The sequence below is a fragment of the Eurypyga helias genome, unplaced genomic scaffold, assembly GCF_000690775.1.
Source record: "Eurypyga helias isolate BGI_N326 unplaced genomic scaffold, ASM69077v1 scaffold6055, whole genome shotgun sequence".
NCBI lineage: Eukaryota > Metazoa > Chordata > Aves > Eurypygiformes > Eurypygidae > Eurypyga > Eurypyga helias.
This window is the reverse complement of record NW_010251954.1, coordinates 7,174-22,300: the sequence shown is the minus strand read 5'-3', so window position 1 is coordinate 22,300 and position 15,127 is coordinate 7,174. Positions and strand designations below refer to the sequence as shown.

At 43.6% G+C, this 15,127-nt stretch overlaps 1 protein-coding gene across 1 annotated transcript; it reads left to right on the top strand.

Annotated features, from left to right (window-relative positions):
* Positions 1–1,549: 1,549 nt before the first annotated feature.
* WIPI2 (WD repeat domain, phosphoinositide interacting 2) lies at positions 1,550–14,475 on the top strand (the record flags this gene model as incomplete). Its single annotated transcript, XM_010152180.1, has 11 exons — positions 1,550–1,632; positions 5,751–5,920; positions 7,158–7,254; positions 7,843–7,940; positions 8,381–8,473; positions 9,240–9,310; positions 9,595–9,702; positions 10,565–10,729; positions 11,585–11,692; positions 12,839–12,936; positions 13,756–14,475. Coding segments are annotated over 11 exons (1,204 nt in total), but the record flags the coding sequence as incomplete, so codon positions are not given.
* Positions 14,476–15,127: the final 652 nt, after the last annotated feature.

Sequence of the window (15,127 nt, the reverse complement as noted above, 5' to 3'; positions counted from 1 at the left end):
TCTGCTGAACATACTGATTTTGTCTGAAGTAAAATTAAATTCGGTGTTTCTAAGGTGACTTAGAGGAGCAGCGACAAATTTTTGTTTTACAGTTGCTTCTCTGTCTCTATGCCTAATATTAAAAAAAGCATATCTTGGTTATTGAATCTGGGAAGGCTTAATTCTCTTGCTCGGATGGCGCATATTTTAATTTTAAGGCTTAAACCTTCTCAAATACAATTTCCTAACCAGCCTGTGCCAGTTGTATTTTTTTTCTTTTCCTAGAAGAGAAGGTCATACTGTGATACAGAAGTTGATATTATAGCTTGGGATCTTAATTTCAGAGGGCAAGATGTTTGAGGAACACAATCTTCTGGGTACCTTGACGTTTAAAAAGGGCTCGCGTCGGGGCCATAAGAGGAAGAGACAGAAAGAGCAGGGAATGTAGGAATTGTATTCTAAATGCAGAAATAATCGTTATTGCATCTGAATTAGAGAATCATCTTGCTGAGCTCAGAAGGGCATTTTTGGCAGGCTGACTGGCAGGATTGGGTTTGAGCCTCGTATTGAACGACTCGCCGCAGTTTGACATATTAGAATGTCTTTTAGTGGGGTTTAATTAGTTTTTCTCATTGTGTCCTGGCAGTAAGAAATACGTGAGCTGTAGGCATGCTAACACACTTCTGCACGACTGTATTTACTGTGAATTTTCTTTTTCTGTGGCGTAAAATCATCCTCCGCATGAGGAGGGGAAAATAAGAATGTGACGTTGCCTGCTGCCTTGATGTGTAAAGACCTGCAAGACAAGCCTAAAGGTTTTTCTGGCTTAAAATTTAAGACATGTCTTTGACTCTGAGTGGAAAAGCAATTAAATGGTCTGTGAGCTAAGTGTGAAAATTGAGTAATGAAGGACAGGGGGGTTTGTAGTCAGTTTTCTAATGTTCTACTATTGTTAAAATCTGTTTAACATCAGTGACTAGCATTTTTAAGAGGGTGCCTCCAGTCAGAAGATTCGGCGTGTTTGTAAGACTGAGACCTAACTGTGTCCTTTGGAGGTGCTAGAATATCATCAAATAAAACCAGAGAAAATTAGAGTTGGCAGGCTTTAATTACTTTTTTTTTTTAATACGAGAGCTCTTTTGGGGTGGTTGGGGAAGGTTACAGCATAAAGAGCAAAACATCCCCAGACAGTCCCAGTTTCAGAGGTCTCAGAGGTCACCTCTAATAATGAGGCAGTGATGTAATTGGTTTGTGTTACATTGTTCAAGTCATCGTCTTTGCTTCACACTAAAGCTTTGGGTTTGTTTGGGGACACCACCAGCCTGAACTGGGCGGTAGGCTTACATTACGATGTGAAGCAGGATTCCAACCTGGGCTAATTCTGAAGCTCCTTGGCCTTTCCCAGATCGAGGAAGCTGGCTGTGTCTGTTGTGGCTTTTTCGGTCAAGCTCTTCATTGCTTTTCTTGCTGAGCTAACCCAACTGGAGTTTTGGAATTGGGAAAGAACCTGTCCACGGATAACTCACAGCTGATCTAGTTTATGTTCCTGACTGGCTTGTTTCTTTTTCAGATCCCTTGCAGTTGGCAGTAAATCAGGCTACAAATTCTTCTCTCTCTCTTCTGTGGACAAATTAGAGCAGATCTATGAATGCAGTGAGTATCTTCCTTGGGTTTTTTGTTTGTTGTTTTTTTTTTTTAATCCCTTCAATTGCCTTAATTTGGGAGGAGCAAGAGGTGTTGCACTTTTTCACAGCTGGTATGAAATTGATGTGGGAGGAACCTTAAGTGTGTGATGAAATATCACAGAAATACAAAACAGTTGACTGCTGGCAGGGTAAAACTATATGTTGGTGTCTGTATTTAAATTTAGCTGGTATGTTGTGAAATGGTAATGGCTATGAGAAGAACTCTTTGCTTTTCTAATTTTATATCCAGTAACTAGGTTATGTAGCAGCTGGGCATTAAAAAAATAGTTTACTGGTGTGAGAGAGTGTCTTTTGAGTCTTTATACTGGCTACTGGGGCAGGCAACCACTAATAAACTGTTATCCGATAAAAACCCAAAGCTTTGATTATCTTTTTCTTCATGTTACCTTAATGTTATCTAATTTGCTGTTAGAAAAATACTTTTTTAACATGATAGCAGCAGGTTTACTCATTCAAAAGGATGATTAACCCAAATTCCCTTAACTTACAGAATCAGAGACTGGTTTGGGTTGGAAAATACCTTAATGACCATCTAGTTCCAACCCCCCTGCCATGGGCAGGGACACCTTCCACTAGACCAGGTTGCTCCCAGCCTTATCCAGCCTTCTCAATGCTGATCACAGTTGCGTAGGATATGAGATGAAATGGAGGGAGGCTCCAGAAGGAAGTGCTATCCCATGTTTTGCCAGCAGTTTGTAAACTTCCCTTTTTTGAGGTGCTCATAAGTAAACTATGAATGCTATGCGTGTCCTTGCTTTCTTACGAACTCCATGGGAAACGATACCAATAGCTCTGATGTCAGCATTTGCGGTGGGATCCTGATGTGTCATGCTGCACAACAGAGTTCTCTTCAGACTCATTCCCTGTGGCATCTCAGGTCTGAAGATGGTGTGTGATTCAGATCACCTTTTATCCTTGGTGACAGCCTGATTCTGTGTACAGTCAACGGAGAGAAGGAATGGTGAGGTTCAAATTAAGCACCTGTGGTCAAGTTAAATTGTGCTGTGGCTACACCTGCCTGTTTGAGTCATGGTCTGGTTGTACTGGTTAATGGGTGGCTTGAATTCCATGTTATGCTGTTGAGTTTAGGTACCTGACCTCTGTAGTATGTTAGGCACTTAGATATCTGGCCTGATACCACCCCAGGAGACTCGGTGAAGGTGACTCCTGTTACACAAGACACTGAACGAACACACTGGGAAATACTAACTGAGCTTTGCAGGGCTGCTGCTTCTAGGTAGTATTCAGGGGAAAAAAAAAAATGTACTGGTTGGATAAAGTGCCTTGCTCCAAGTCTTGCAATAAACTGATAAAGCAAGCTGGGATTAGAATTTAGACCTGCTGATTCCAGTCTTGTCTTCAAACTGTTGTGGGATGCCTATATGGGCTTAACTTCTTTGATATTGTAAGTTTTCTTCCATGAGTGTTAAGTTCATAGGTACAGAGCACAGAATGTTAGGTAATGTTTGGTAGAAGAGTTGATGGTTTGACCTGTGTAAGCCAGCCTGCCTTGACCTCTGCTCGTCGGGCGCTCAGTGTCTGCAGCAGACCCAAATATTTGAGATCTTTATTTTTTTTGTATGCAGTTAAACCATTCACTCTTGAGCTTGCAGACCATGCCCATTTAAAACTTGGGGGGGTGGTGTGCTTCCTATGTATTGGCTACTTCCTTTCCACCAGGAAAAGTATCCTGAGGCCTCTCCGACATGTGCCTCCTGCCTCCCAATTTAGTGTAAAGACTTTTTTTTGAGTGAGCACTTTTAAGGCCCCCCCTCACTTGTGTAAGATTGATCTGCCAGCTCTTGTGTAGGTGTCTTCACTGAACTACAGGATGTGCCCCAGCTGTCTCGTGTTTGGGAGGATGACTGAAAAGGATGGGAGGTTTCTTTGTTCCCATCACTGACTCCTCCTGTGACTGTGCAAATTGCCAAACCCCCCTTTACAGGGGTTGCTCCCCCTGTAAAAATAAGTATTAGGTTGGAGGGTGCTTTAAGGCTTAATGAATGCTTATAACCTGCTTCATGTTCTTGGATTAAAAGTGGAATAGAAGCACGATTGATCATAATCTAGCTGGTTCTAACCAGCTCTCATCTGTGATGCTACATGCTTGTGTTTATGAAACTGTAATCTTGTTATGCATTTGCTTGTTGTCCCCCCTGCTGCTGGTACTTAAATCACTTTGCAGTTCTTTTTGTTCTTACTGCGTTTTGAATCCGAGTTCCTGGTAATGCTCACTTGTGAAACATCAGGGAGAAAATACAGACAGAAAAAAACCCCTTGATTAACAGCAGTGCTGTAGGACTTAACTAGTGCTTGTGAGCATAGGATTAACGTGGGTCAGCTGGATGTAGGATGTGCAGTATAGCCTGGTACTCACCTTGGGGACCGTACCTGGCTTGGCAGCTGCGAAGGGATTATCACCCCTTCCTGTTAGGGGAAGACAAAGGAACAGAGGTGCATGCTGTATTTTTCAAGTGAATTTAATTAAAAGCCCATCACAAACCCTTTCTCTAAAGGTAACTGTATTACAGTAAATCTTTTTATGGTGAGACGGAAGGATTTTCTGTACCTTTTAAGTGTTTTCCTTGTTGAAAGCTGTTTTCATCTGTCTCTGCCTGCTTAACTGTTGATAGTGCCCGTCCCTGCTGCTTGCACTTCCATCAGCGCAGCACAGGACAGCACTTCTTCCATCTGACTCTCTGCTGCTGTTCCTCCTCTGAGATGCCAGTTCTCCTGCCTGCCCGGGGAGCAGACCCCAGTAACAGACCCCAGGAGCTGTGTCTTACACAGTTGCCCCTGAATGAGGAGAAGCGTGCTCACCCGGGAGCAGGGCCTCTGTGCTGGTGTTCGACTCTAGTGAAAGGATGCCGGCATTATCAAGGACTCCAGGCTTGGATGGAAAGCTGACAACCTGTAAAATATTTGAGAAGCTTTTATGTCACTAGTCTGATTCAAGGAACATGGACCTTTGCATGTGGAATTCTATACATAAATTTATTGAAGCAATAATACATATTTGTATTGTGTTGTGTGTGCCATCAGGAAAACAGAGAAGAGTTCCTTGAAAACACAGTCATTGCTTAAATGCTTCATCCCTGTTGCAAAAGTGAGGAAATTGAATTTTCAAAGCCTCTGTGAGCTGTTTTGTCTTCTCATATTAAATATGAGATTTAGATAAAAGTCAGTGATGTTGCACAGGCAACATCATAAACCTGCTCCTTTTCCTTAAGGAGGCTATTTCTCTGTCAAGGATGTAGAACATTAAATATTTTCTGTTCTTCTTGAAATAACTGCCCAGAAAGAGCACTTTCGAAGCAGACATGGCACACAGTGATGACATTGTCATATGCTGGAAATTGTGGACAGAACATTTTTTGGGGAATTTCTGTCACTGGTGATGAGAACGTTGCCAATTATTTAATGTGTCTCTTGGCCAAAACAGAAGCCTTTAGAAATAAGCGCCTATTTTGCTTTTACAGGCAGTTTTACAGTTTGGAATGTGTTCAGCATTGAGCTGATCCAGATACTGACTTTGAAAAACTTGGTTGTTTTGATGGATCAGGGCTAAAGGCTGGAGTTGCTTGTCTTGGTTGAGTTCTGCGGTGGAAGTGCACGTGTAGCTGGGGAGGGGTAAAGCTATCCAGCTTTTTCCTGCTGTGAGAACTGTCTGCTATGGCTCTGGGGCTTTCGGAGCTTCAGGGGCTGGGAGGGGGAAGCACACGTGTTGGGGTGAATGGTGATGGGACTTGGACTCCTACCAGCTTGGTGCAATACTGTACTATAATCTTGGGCAGGGGCGAGTAGACGCTGTTCTGAAGCATAAACTTGCCTGACACCTGGGTTGGCCAAAGGGGTGGTGGGAGGAAAAAAAAAAATCAGCATTTACTGGGTAGGCTTTCTGCTGTGAAAAACTGTCCTGCATTCCACCTTGACTCTTAGCTGTTCTGGCAGGATGTCAGTGGTGTCGGACTGTATTTTCTTAAACAGTATTTCCTGTTGATGTGCATAGTCATTCTTCCCTGAAATCTCCCTCTGTATTTTTCCCTCGCGACTGTGATTCCTCAGCTGACACGGAAGACGTGTGCATTGTGGAGAGACTGTTCTCCAGTAGCCTGGTGGCCATAGTTAGCCTTAAAGCTCCGCGCAAGCTGAAAGTGTGTCACTTTAAGAAGGGGACGGAGATTTGCAACTACAGTTACTCCAACACCATCTTGGCTGTCAAACTCAATAGGCAGGTGAGTAGTAATTTTGACTAGGTGAAAACAAGGGAAGGGGTTGGGGATCTTGTTCTGGCACTTCCTCTGCTGATCCATGTCTCTTCCTTTGGTGACAGAGTTGCTATTTGAAGTTAACTTGCACTTTTCCCACTGTACCTTCTGTATGGCATCTCAGTACTCATATTTGGTTAAGTATTTTTGGTTCTGTGTTTACGTATTTACTTAAGAAAATGCCCTGAGTAAGCTGGGCATGCTTTGAGTAGGAGGTTGGACTAGAGACCTTCTCAGGTCCCTCCCAAATGTGAACTATCCTATAATCCTAAATGCTGAAATAGGAGAAACTGACAATTTAATTTTGGGCCTTAACTTAGTTATCTACTCACTGTGTTTTTAAACAGTTTGCTGCATTCTCTTTAAAAATAAATCACTGAACTGGTGAAATTGTTTAATTTAAGTACCTGGAACCACTGTTGGGTGTATTACTAAATCATTAGTAGTCTATTCTGCAAATAAGGTTTTCAACCAGTTAATTCAAAGTAGGGAGAACGGCATCTGTTGGAGAAAATCTTCTTAGTGTCTGTCCCCATTCCTAAAATCAGGTGTGGGAGGATGGTATTCCTGTTTAAAATGGTAAGAGAAACGGTGGCTAATCTGACTTCTGGCATAATGAGGTATCATTTAATGAGTAACATCTTGTTAGTCATCCAGATGTAGTCCACAAAAGTGTAAATGAGATGAAGAGCTTAAAGGGGTTTCTTTTAGACGACAAAAGTCCCCTCACAAATGATTGAGTAAGTAATGGGCTCTATAAATGGTTAAAAAAGTATTGTATGGGTGTTTTTCAATTCAGCCAAACCAGAAAATAATTTCCACATGTGACTTGGCCTCTTGGCAAGGACAAACCACATAAAGGCATATACAGGATAAGATTTAAATGGCTTTAAATGAAGGTTTCTGCCTTAAACTGGTCATGTGAATCACTTTCATGTAAATCAGTTGGCACTAGCGGGGTTGAGGGAAGTCAAGTGCACTGGTTGGCTCAAGTGACCGAGTGTAGTGTTGCGCCGTTGAAGCCTTGTCAAGAGGTGTCTTGTGTCTCTTCTGTCAGACTCCTGTTTCTTCCCATCAGAGGGGTGCAACCTTTTCTCTGCTGGAAGGTACCTACTGCATTTTGGATACAATTTTTTTTTAGGATTGATTAATTAAAATGAACTCCAGTTTGACATCAGCATTTCCTCCTCTTTCCCATGTCTAGAGACTGATAGTATGTCTGGAAGAGTCTCTTTACATACACAACATACGAGACATGAAGGTATTACATACAATCAGGGAGACACCTCCCAATCCTGCAGGTAAGTGTGTTGTGAGAAGCTGCCATGACTCTGAAAACTGTTTTCTGTGTCAACATATGACATTTCCTACAGGGAACTGTAGCATTAATTCCACTTTCACATAAAAGTAACAGCGACATGAGTAACAGAGACAAGCCTGTCCATTTCGTCCAGGTGAGGTTTTTGAGAACAAGTAGTAGACTCTGCCTTAAACTGCATCTTCCTGGTATTTTAGTCTCCTAGAGTGGATGTGTTAATGTTCAAAAGAAGTAGCAGACGTACAAACTGGATTTTGCCAACACTTGGTACAGTTAAAGGCTTTGTCGAGTTAACGCTTTAGGAGTCATGGCAGACACAGGAAATCCTACTCCTTAATCAGTTATTGTAGCTTTATCTGTATTCTTTTTCTACTTTATATTAAGCCTTAACTTAGGTTAAATAGTTGAACCTGTTGCAGGTTGACTTTGAGATTACTCATCCTTGTTCTCTTGATAACTCGAGTTATCCTTGTGAGCCATCTTTGTAATATTCCAACGCAGAATCAGACTGTTTTGCTGCATAAGTCTTGGAACTGGCCTCTTTCTGACTCTGTTTCTGCACCCCTCCTAGGGTTGTGTGCTTTATCAATAAACAACGATAACTGCTACCTGGCCTACCCAGGCAGCGCGACTATTGGAGAAGTTCAAGTCTTTGACACCATCAATCTGGTAAGGCCCCTCGTGAACGCTGTTTCCACTTCTCAAGATGCCTTAACTTGCCCAGACAGGAGTTACCAGACGCTCAGTTAGGTGCCTCTGGGTCGGTTTTCGGTACCCTCACAGCTGGGCTTCGCAGAATGCCGGCAAAGGACATACAGATGCTGATATTAGATTTGATGAGTAGGGTTGGGCAGATGGGTGGAACGGAGTAAAGTAACTTAAGATTTGAGTTGTCTTAAGAACCCTCCTATTGCTTGTACTCTATGCACATGCTTCAGTGATAATTCTGGGTACTTTCACTTGGCAGTTACTGAAACAAACGTTGAAGCTGTTTTCCATAAAATACAACCCATATTTGCCTTGAATCCTCTTAAATATGCAGTCTTAAGCTGCAGGCATGTAGATTGTAACCTGTACTAAAGTTGTATTGTATTGATTCACTCCTGCAGAGAGCTGCTAACATGATCCCAGCTCATGACAGTCCCTTGGCTGCTTTGGCGTTTGATGCGAGCGGTACTAAACTTGCCACTGCATCGGAAAAGGTAAGGTGGCTTTTCATCAGTTCCCGACAGCGATAAAAACGAAACTTGTTTCTAAGCATTGAGCAAGTTTAAGCATGCACAAGTTCTGAAAAAGAAGGCTTACATTACAATGGCAAATCTAAAAATTGGTAATGATATTTTGACACAACTTCCATGCTGTGAAATGTTGGGATAATAGGGTTATTCAAATAAACACTTCTTAATCTGGCTGTGATCAGGGCAGTTCTCTCTTCTCCTTTTAGTGCAGAATACTTAGTAGAAATTAGCTGTCTTGTTTCTGTCTTCCTAATGAAAACAAGACAGTTAAAGGCAGAATAGAGAGAAGTGTCTTGCCAGTCTTTGGCACACAGTGACAAATTGTCCATCTAAATTGTATAAATTAGCCTGAAGCCTCTGCTCTTGGGCTAATAAGCTTAGACTGTAACGCTGTAACTGATAGCATCTGATGAAGGCACGGAGACATCAGGTGACTGTGCTTGTCCAGTGCAGTCATTTTCATGGTCAGATCTGACGATGAGGGCTGTTTGTGATGCGTCGGTTGCTCTCTACGTGAGTAGCTCCCACCTCTTGCTGTTTCTCCGCTCTTCAAACGCATCCTACGAACAAGCTCCGTAAATACTTGATGCTCGTACGGGGTGTGCATCAACGGCAGTAAGCTAACAGCAAAGTGGTTTGTTCGTGTAGTTGTGCTCTGCTGGCTAGAGCTAACACAGTGAATGAACCTGAAATGAAAAACGATTCTAATTTTTTTTTTTTTTCTTTACAGGGGACGGTAATAAGAGTGTTTTCCATTCCAGAGGGACAGAAACTCTTTGAATTCCGAAGGGGAGTGAAGAGGTAAAGTTCAACTCGGCTAGTTAGCTGAAGCTCATTCATTCCTTATGGTAGAGCTTCAGGATGCTCTGCGACTGAGCAGCTGGCATCCTGATTTTTGCCTGTTTTCATCTTCATTCATCCCTGCCTGCACGCTTATAATGGTTTCAGCTTGAGTGTCTTCCAATTTCACTCTGTTGGACTTGACTGTTGTACAAATCAATCCTGTCAGAATTGTGCTCTCTCGCCTCTTAAAAAATCTATTAAAAATAATGCTTCATTCATTTTCCTTTCTCTTTTTTTCTTAGGTGTGTGAGCATCTGTTCGCTGGCTTTCAGCATGGATGGCATGTTTCTGTCTGCATCCAGTAACACAGAGACAGTGCATATCTTCAAACTCGAGACTGTGAAAGAAAAGTAGGTTTCAGAGCTGCCTTAGATTTTTCAAGCAAAAGGCTTTAAAATTGATGATACTCAACAGAACGCGTTCTCCAAAGTGCAGGCATAATCTGTTGAACACTTGTGTAAAGTAAAGGGCATAAGAAGTCACTTATGAATCGGCAACTGTAGCTGAGCTGAGTACTGTTCTCCCCATGAATAGAAGAGGTATTCTGCCAGGGAGAAGCTGGCCGTCCTCGGCGGAGGAATGTGGAGCACCTTAGCATTTTCACTTACGTTTGTGCTTCACCTCTTCTGGCATCCGTATGGGAAGAGCTACCTCAGTGGTGCCTTCCAGCTGCTCGTAGGGCTTTAAAAGGCACCAACTTGTAAAGTGTTCCTTTTTATGATGTGAGAGGACAGTCTTTCTTAGATTTCTGTGGAAGTTGTTGGAAACAGTGATTTGCTTAGTGATAAACGGGTGAATACAATCTTGACGTGTAGCACTTCCCAGTAGATCTTGCTCTTGTATAACGAACCTTATGAAATGCGGTTTTATAAGCAGAAATATCAGTTTACAGTCAAACCTGCTTAAATAACAGGCTGAGGGTATTGTAGGACACACTGTGCCCTGTACCATAAATGAGTGCATCAGAGTTCTCAAGGGCCTTTTGTTATTTCTGAAGAGAAACAAATAGCCAATATCTTTAAAAATAAAGTGTCCAGGTGCTTACACACCTTTCTCTCTAATGTGAAGGCAGAGTTCACAAACATGTAACGTAGAATGGTTTGGGTTGGAAGGGACCGTAAAGACCATCTAGTTCCAACCCTCCTGCCATGGTCAGGGACACCTTCCACTAGACCAGGTTGGTCACTTTGTGTTTTTTTTTCTGACTTGCAGACCTCAGGAAGAGCCTACAACCTGGACAGGTTACTTTGGGAAAGTGCTGATGGCCTCAACAAGCTATCTGCCCTCTCAAGTAACAGAAATGTTTAACCAGGGTCGAGCCTTTGCTACAGTCCGCCTGCCGTTCTGTGGGCACAAAAACATCTGTGCGCTGGCCACGTGAGTAGAGGCGTGGAGCCTGCCTTCCCCTCGTCCGCAGCAGGGCAGCGTGTTAGAGCTAACGCCTCGCGGCCCTCTGAGGGTAGGGGGGGAAAGGAGTGATGTTTGGATGAGAATAGGCTATTTCTAAGTGTTGTTTCAAGATGTCTTAATTTTGAAAGAAGAGTGTTGAGAACAGACCCCCGGGCTTGCAGCATTTGCCTCTGTCAGTGCTAGGGGGAGTGATAGTGTATGTTGTGTTAGCGAGTTGTGAAATGAGGCAATCCAGACTAACCATTAATGAGGCCTTTGCATGCAAGTTCGTGTTACTCTTCTCTCTAAAACAGCATAGCATTCATTAAAGTTTAATTTTGAGGACTAAATGTAATCTTTATTCCGTCTTCACCAGAGACGGGTCCCATCTGGCACAGCTACCAAAGGAATGAGCTGAGCGTAGTAAACTTATTCAGGGGAGGGGGCTTATAGTTTGTATGCTAAATTGGCTTCGTGTCTGTACTGTCACCTCTCGGATCTCAAAGCACCCTTTAAGCAACAATTAAGCCTTGTAACGTTTCTGAAAATACTTCCCCTTGGAATATTTGTCTCTGGAGCTGCACAAAGCTTGGTAACAGGACGATAAATTCTGAATCTGTTCTGGGTTATATGTAAGTTGCTTGATTCATGTGACATCCCATTAGCCCCAAAGTGTGGTTATGCCTTATTTTTCCTAGGTGCTCTGTCTACTCATTAACCGTGTTCCCTGTCAGAAGGAAGAGTGTGGAAAATGATGACTTAAAATCATGGGAGGGGAGGAGAGTGTGCTGATGTGAAACTTAAGTTCTTCTTAATTTGTTGCTCTCCCCTCCACCTTTCCAGAATCCAGAAGATCCCCCGTTTGTTGGTGGGAGCTGCTGATGGGTATCTCTACATGTACAACCTGGACCCCCAGGAAGGAGGAGAGTGCACACTAATGAAGCAGCACAAGTAAGTCCGCGTTAGCCGAGGGCCGTCGTAGTTTATTTTCTCACAAAATCCAGTTTGTTCTTAAACTTGGTTCTGTTCTGCAACAGCCTAAACTTAGAATAGCTCATTTCTTTAAACTAATCTCTTTCCAGACCTCTGGCACGAATGAGTAACTCCAGAATCCCCCTGTGCCTTCCTCCCTGGTATCTGCTGCACTAAGCACCGCTTTAGCAGCAGAAACCTAATGCTGCCCGATTGCGGAGAAGGATCAATCGCTGTTAGCTGTGTGATCCTGTTCCCTCTTGGCAGTTTGAGTTGGGTCACTTAAACAAGAACTTGAAACGTCTGACAGCACCCTGTTCATCAATAAATGAAGCAGTTACGGAGATGAGGAGGAGATGTTACTCCGCCTTCACAGGGGGGAATCTGGGTTATGAAACTTTCTTGAATTCTCTCTCTACCTGGATCCTTATTAAAATTCCTTGCATATAGGCCAGGCAACTGATGGTCTGTACCAGTGCTGTAGATCACTTAAGGAAAATACAGCCAGGTGTAGTTTAATAAGGTTTGGCAGGAGAAGTTAGGGTAATATAGTCAGATTCTTTACATGACCGATCATAAATTAAAGCCAGTAACTCATGATAATTCAGGTTTGCAGCTTTGGTCAGTCTATAATACTGGTGAAAAATGATCTGAACGTTTTAAGGTATGACCTCTGGTTTCACTTGCAGATGTAGTGAAGTCTCAGAAGTTTTTATCAAGTTCTTCATCTCTGAAATTCTGTAACACCTTCACTAGAGGGTTTTCTAGTATATGTGTATGAAGCAACCGCTTCTGTTGCAGCTCAAGAGACAACCTAATATTGGAATGGTTATTGGTTTGGGGTTTGTTTAATCGTGAAGTCTGGTTTTGAGTATTTTTGGTAGCATCGTTTAGCTTCTGCTGCTGTGTCAGAGGCAGGCACATTGCTGATGTCCTCTATTAAATATGAAGTATTGTCAGGCGACTTCCTGGCAGCCCTCTGGAACAGAGGGACCAAGTTCCTCCTGTTGCATGTGTATGTGTTATTCTTGCATGCCTAAGGAGGTATTCTTCTCTAGCTGTCACCTAGAGCTGTGTTGTGCCCAGGTAGGTCACCCCTCCAGCTAACCTCTCTCTGCTTGGTAGGCTCGATGGCAGTATGGAGCCCGCCAACGAAATTCTGGAGTCTGCGTCCCACGACCGGCCGTTGGTGGCACAGACCTACAGCGCTGCCGTGACTAAAGGTACATACGTGCCTTCCTCACCCACAAGGCATGGTAAGGAGGAGACTGGAAAGGGGGCAGAGAGCACCTCTGCGTATTCGTGGCTGCGTGAGCTCGTCTGCTTCACCACTGAGCTTTTCCTACTGCGGGTGTGATGGGGAGCAGGAGGAGAGGAGTGCTTGTGACGCACAGTAGCCTCCCGTGGATGGATCGCTCGGCTGCGCTGCTTTCCGAGCAGAACTTTGAGTGGTGGTTTGATCGCTGTAACAGTAGTTGGAGTACTTGCCAAACAGTTCCTGAGGTGCCCTAACACAGCCCTTTCATGCAGGAGTTCTGCATCCAGCCCTCATGCAGAACATCTGAATTAGAGCCCCCTTTTAACCAGGGTGATAAGTGCTCCTGTTGTTCCTTTGTGAGAACAGTGACCTTTGAGCCTGATTTGCTGCTCTCTTAAACTGAGAGGACGAGGAGTTGGTTAGTGCTGCAGCTCTCGGGGTGGAGCTCGTGCCGTCTCTGTGTGGCACTCGGGTCAGCGCTTTGGCTGCAGAGGAAGGACAGGCCGCTTGTGTAGCGTCAGTACTGCGGTTGCAGCTGTAGTGCTTGGGTGGAGATGAAGAAAAAACACCAGCCTGCCCAAAGCACGTTGCACACACAGAGTAGTTCAGTTTTGATCACAAGCTGATCTTGGCCTGGGGAAATGTGGTCATGATAAAAGCCAACGTAGGGTGGCAGTGAAACTGTTGGAAGTCGTGTCTGGTACTTCAGCTCTAAGGGTTCACTTTGGATCCAGGCCGTAGTCTGTGCTGCTCATCCCCCAACTACTTGTTCCTTTCTCTCCAGCCTATACGGACGACCTGGGTGCCGTGGGTGGAGTTTGCCTGGAAGATGAAACCAACTCACTTAAATTGGATGAAGACAGTGAGCATCCTCCCATGATCCTTCGGACAGACTGAACTTTGACCTGTGAACTCACTCCTGAAGCAGAGAACACTGGCTTGATGTCGCTTGAGGAATCTCGTGTTATGCTGCTATGAACTTTGACATGAGTTGGGAGAGAGGATGACAGACTCTTACAGTTTTAAGTCGTAGCTGTAGTTCTAATTCTATACAATTGGAAAAATACATGGTTTTCAATTCAGTGGCTTTTAATCTTGCTTATCTATTTTAGCTGTGGGGTTTTTTTTGTTTTGTTGTTGCCAAAACCTGCTGTTTGTGCAGCCCTCGGAGCCTACTAGCTTTGCATGCGTTCATGTGCCAAGCAAGCATAGGAGGGGGAGAGAGAGAAGCCACTTTATAACAAACCCAAGTTTGTATTTTTTTTATATATGTATATAATATTTAGCTTATATAAGGAAGGAGTCGAGAAGTGGTTCTGGAAGCTGAGACTAGTTCTGCACTGACAAAGGTCCAAATGGTTTCCTGTGCATGGGCTTGCAGGCATACCTAGTGACTGACACGCAACCTTTCAAATGCAACGGCCTGGTTTTTTTTTTTTGAGGGGTTCTCCCTCCCCTTTCCTGGACCATTTTGTTAATTAAAATTCCTTCTGAATGTTGTGTATTTGTGGGACTGTTCTGTTTGTTGGGATGGAAAACTGGAGGTGTTTCCCTCTGTAAGGATATAGAAAGTGCCTTTACAGGAAGAAAAGGAATTGCTGCAGGAAGGAAGCTAGAATGAAGGAGCAATTGCCAGAGGCTGTTCGTACACCTTTAGTACCGGGGTGTCTGTAGCCCTTGGTGGCTGATAAGCTCTTGGGTTTTCAGAGAAGGCTTGGAATGCGCTTTCTTTCTCTCCTGTAGATTGTCTTATTTCCTTGGCAGAGTAGCAATAACCTCTTTTTGTACTTCTTTTTAAATTGTGTGAGGCAAGGCTTCTGCCAGGCCGGATGGAAGTCCCTGTAGCGTGAGGCAGGCCCGCGCTTTAAACAGCCATGAGGTTTTCAGCTGGAAGGCTTAGCTCTCGATTCTTGCTTCTCCTCAGTCTGGGGCTGTGTGTACCGCTCTAAGGTTCGTGATGATTTTTTTTTTCCAGATACTGACGTCAATATAAATGATTTTGAAAGATTTATTTTCCTCTGGGTTCTCTTCTGCTGGTTAACAGTGTGCTTTTATTTTTTTATTTCCCCTTTCATCATGTTACCTCTTGTGCTACACTCCAAGGACTGGTTGTCTCTTTGACAGTTTTGGAAGAAATCCCTAACTGCCCTGACCCT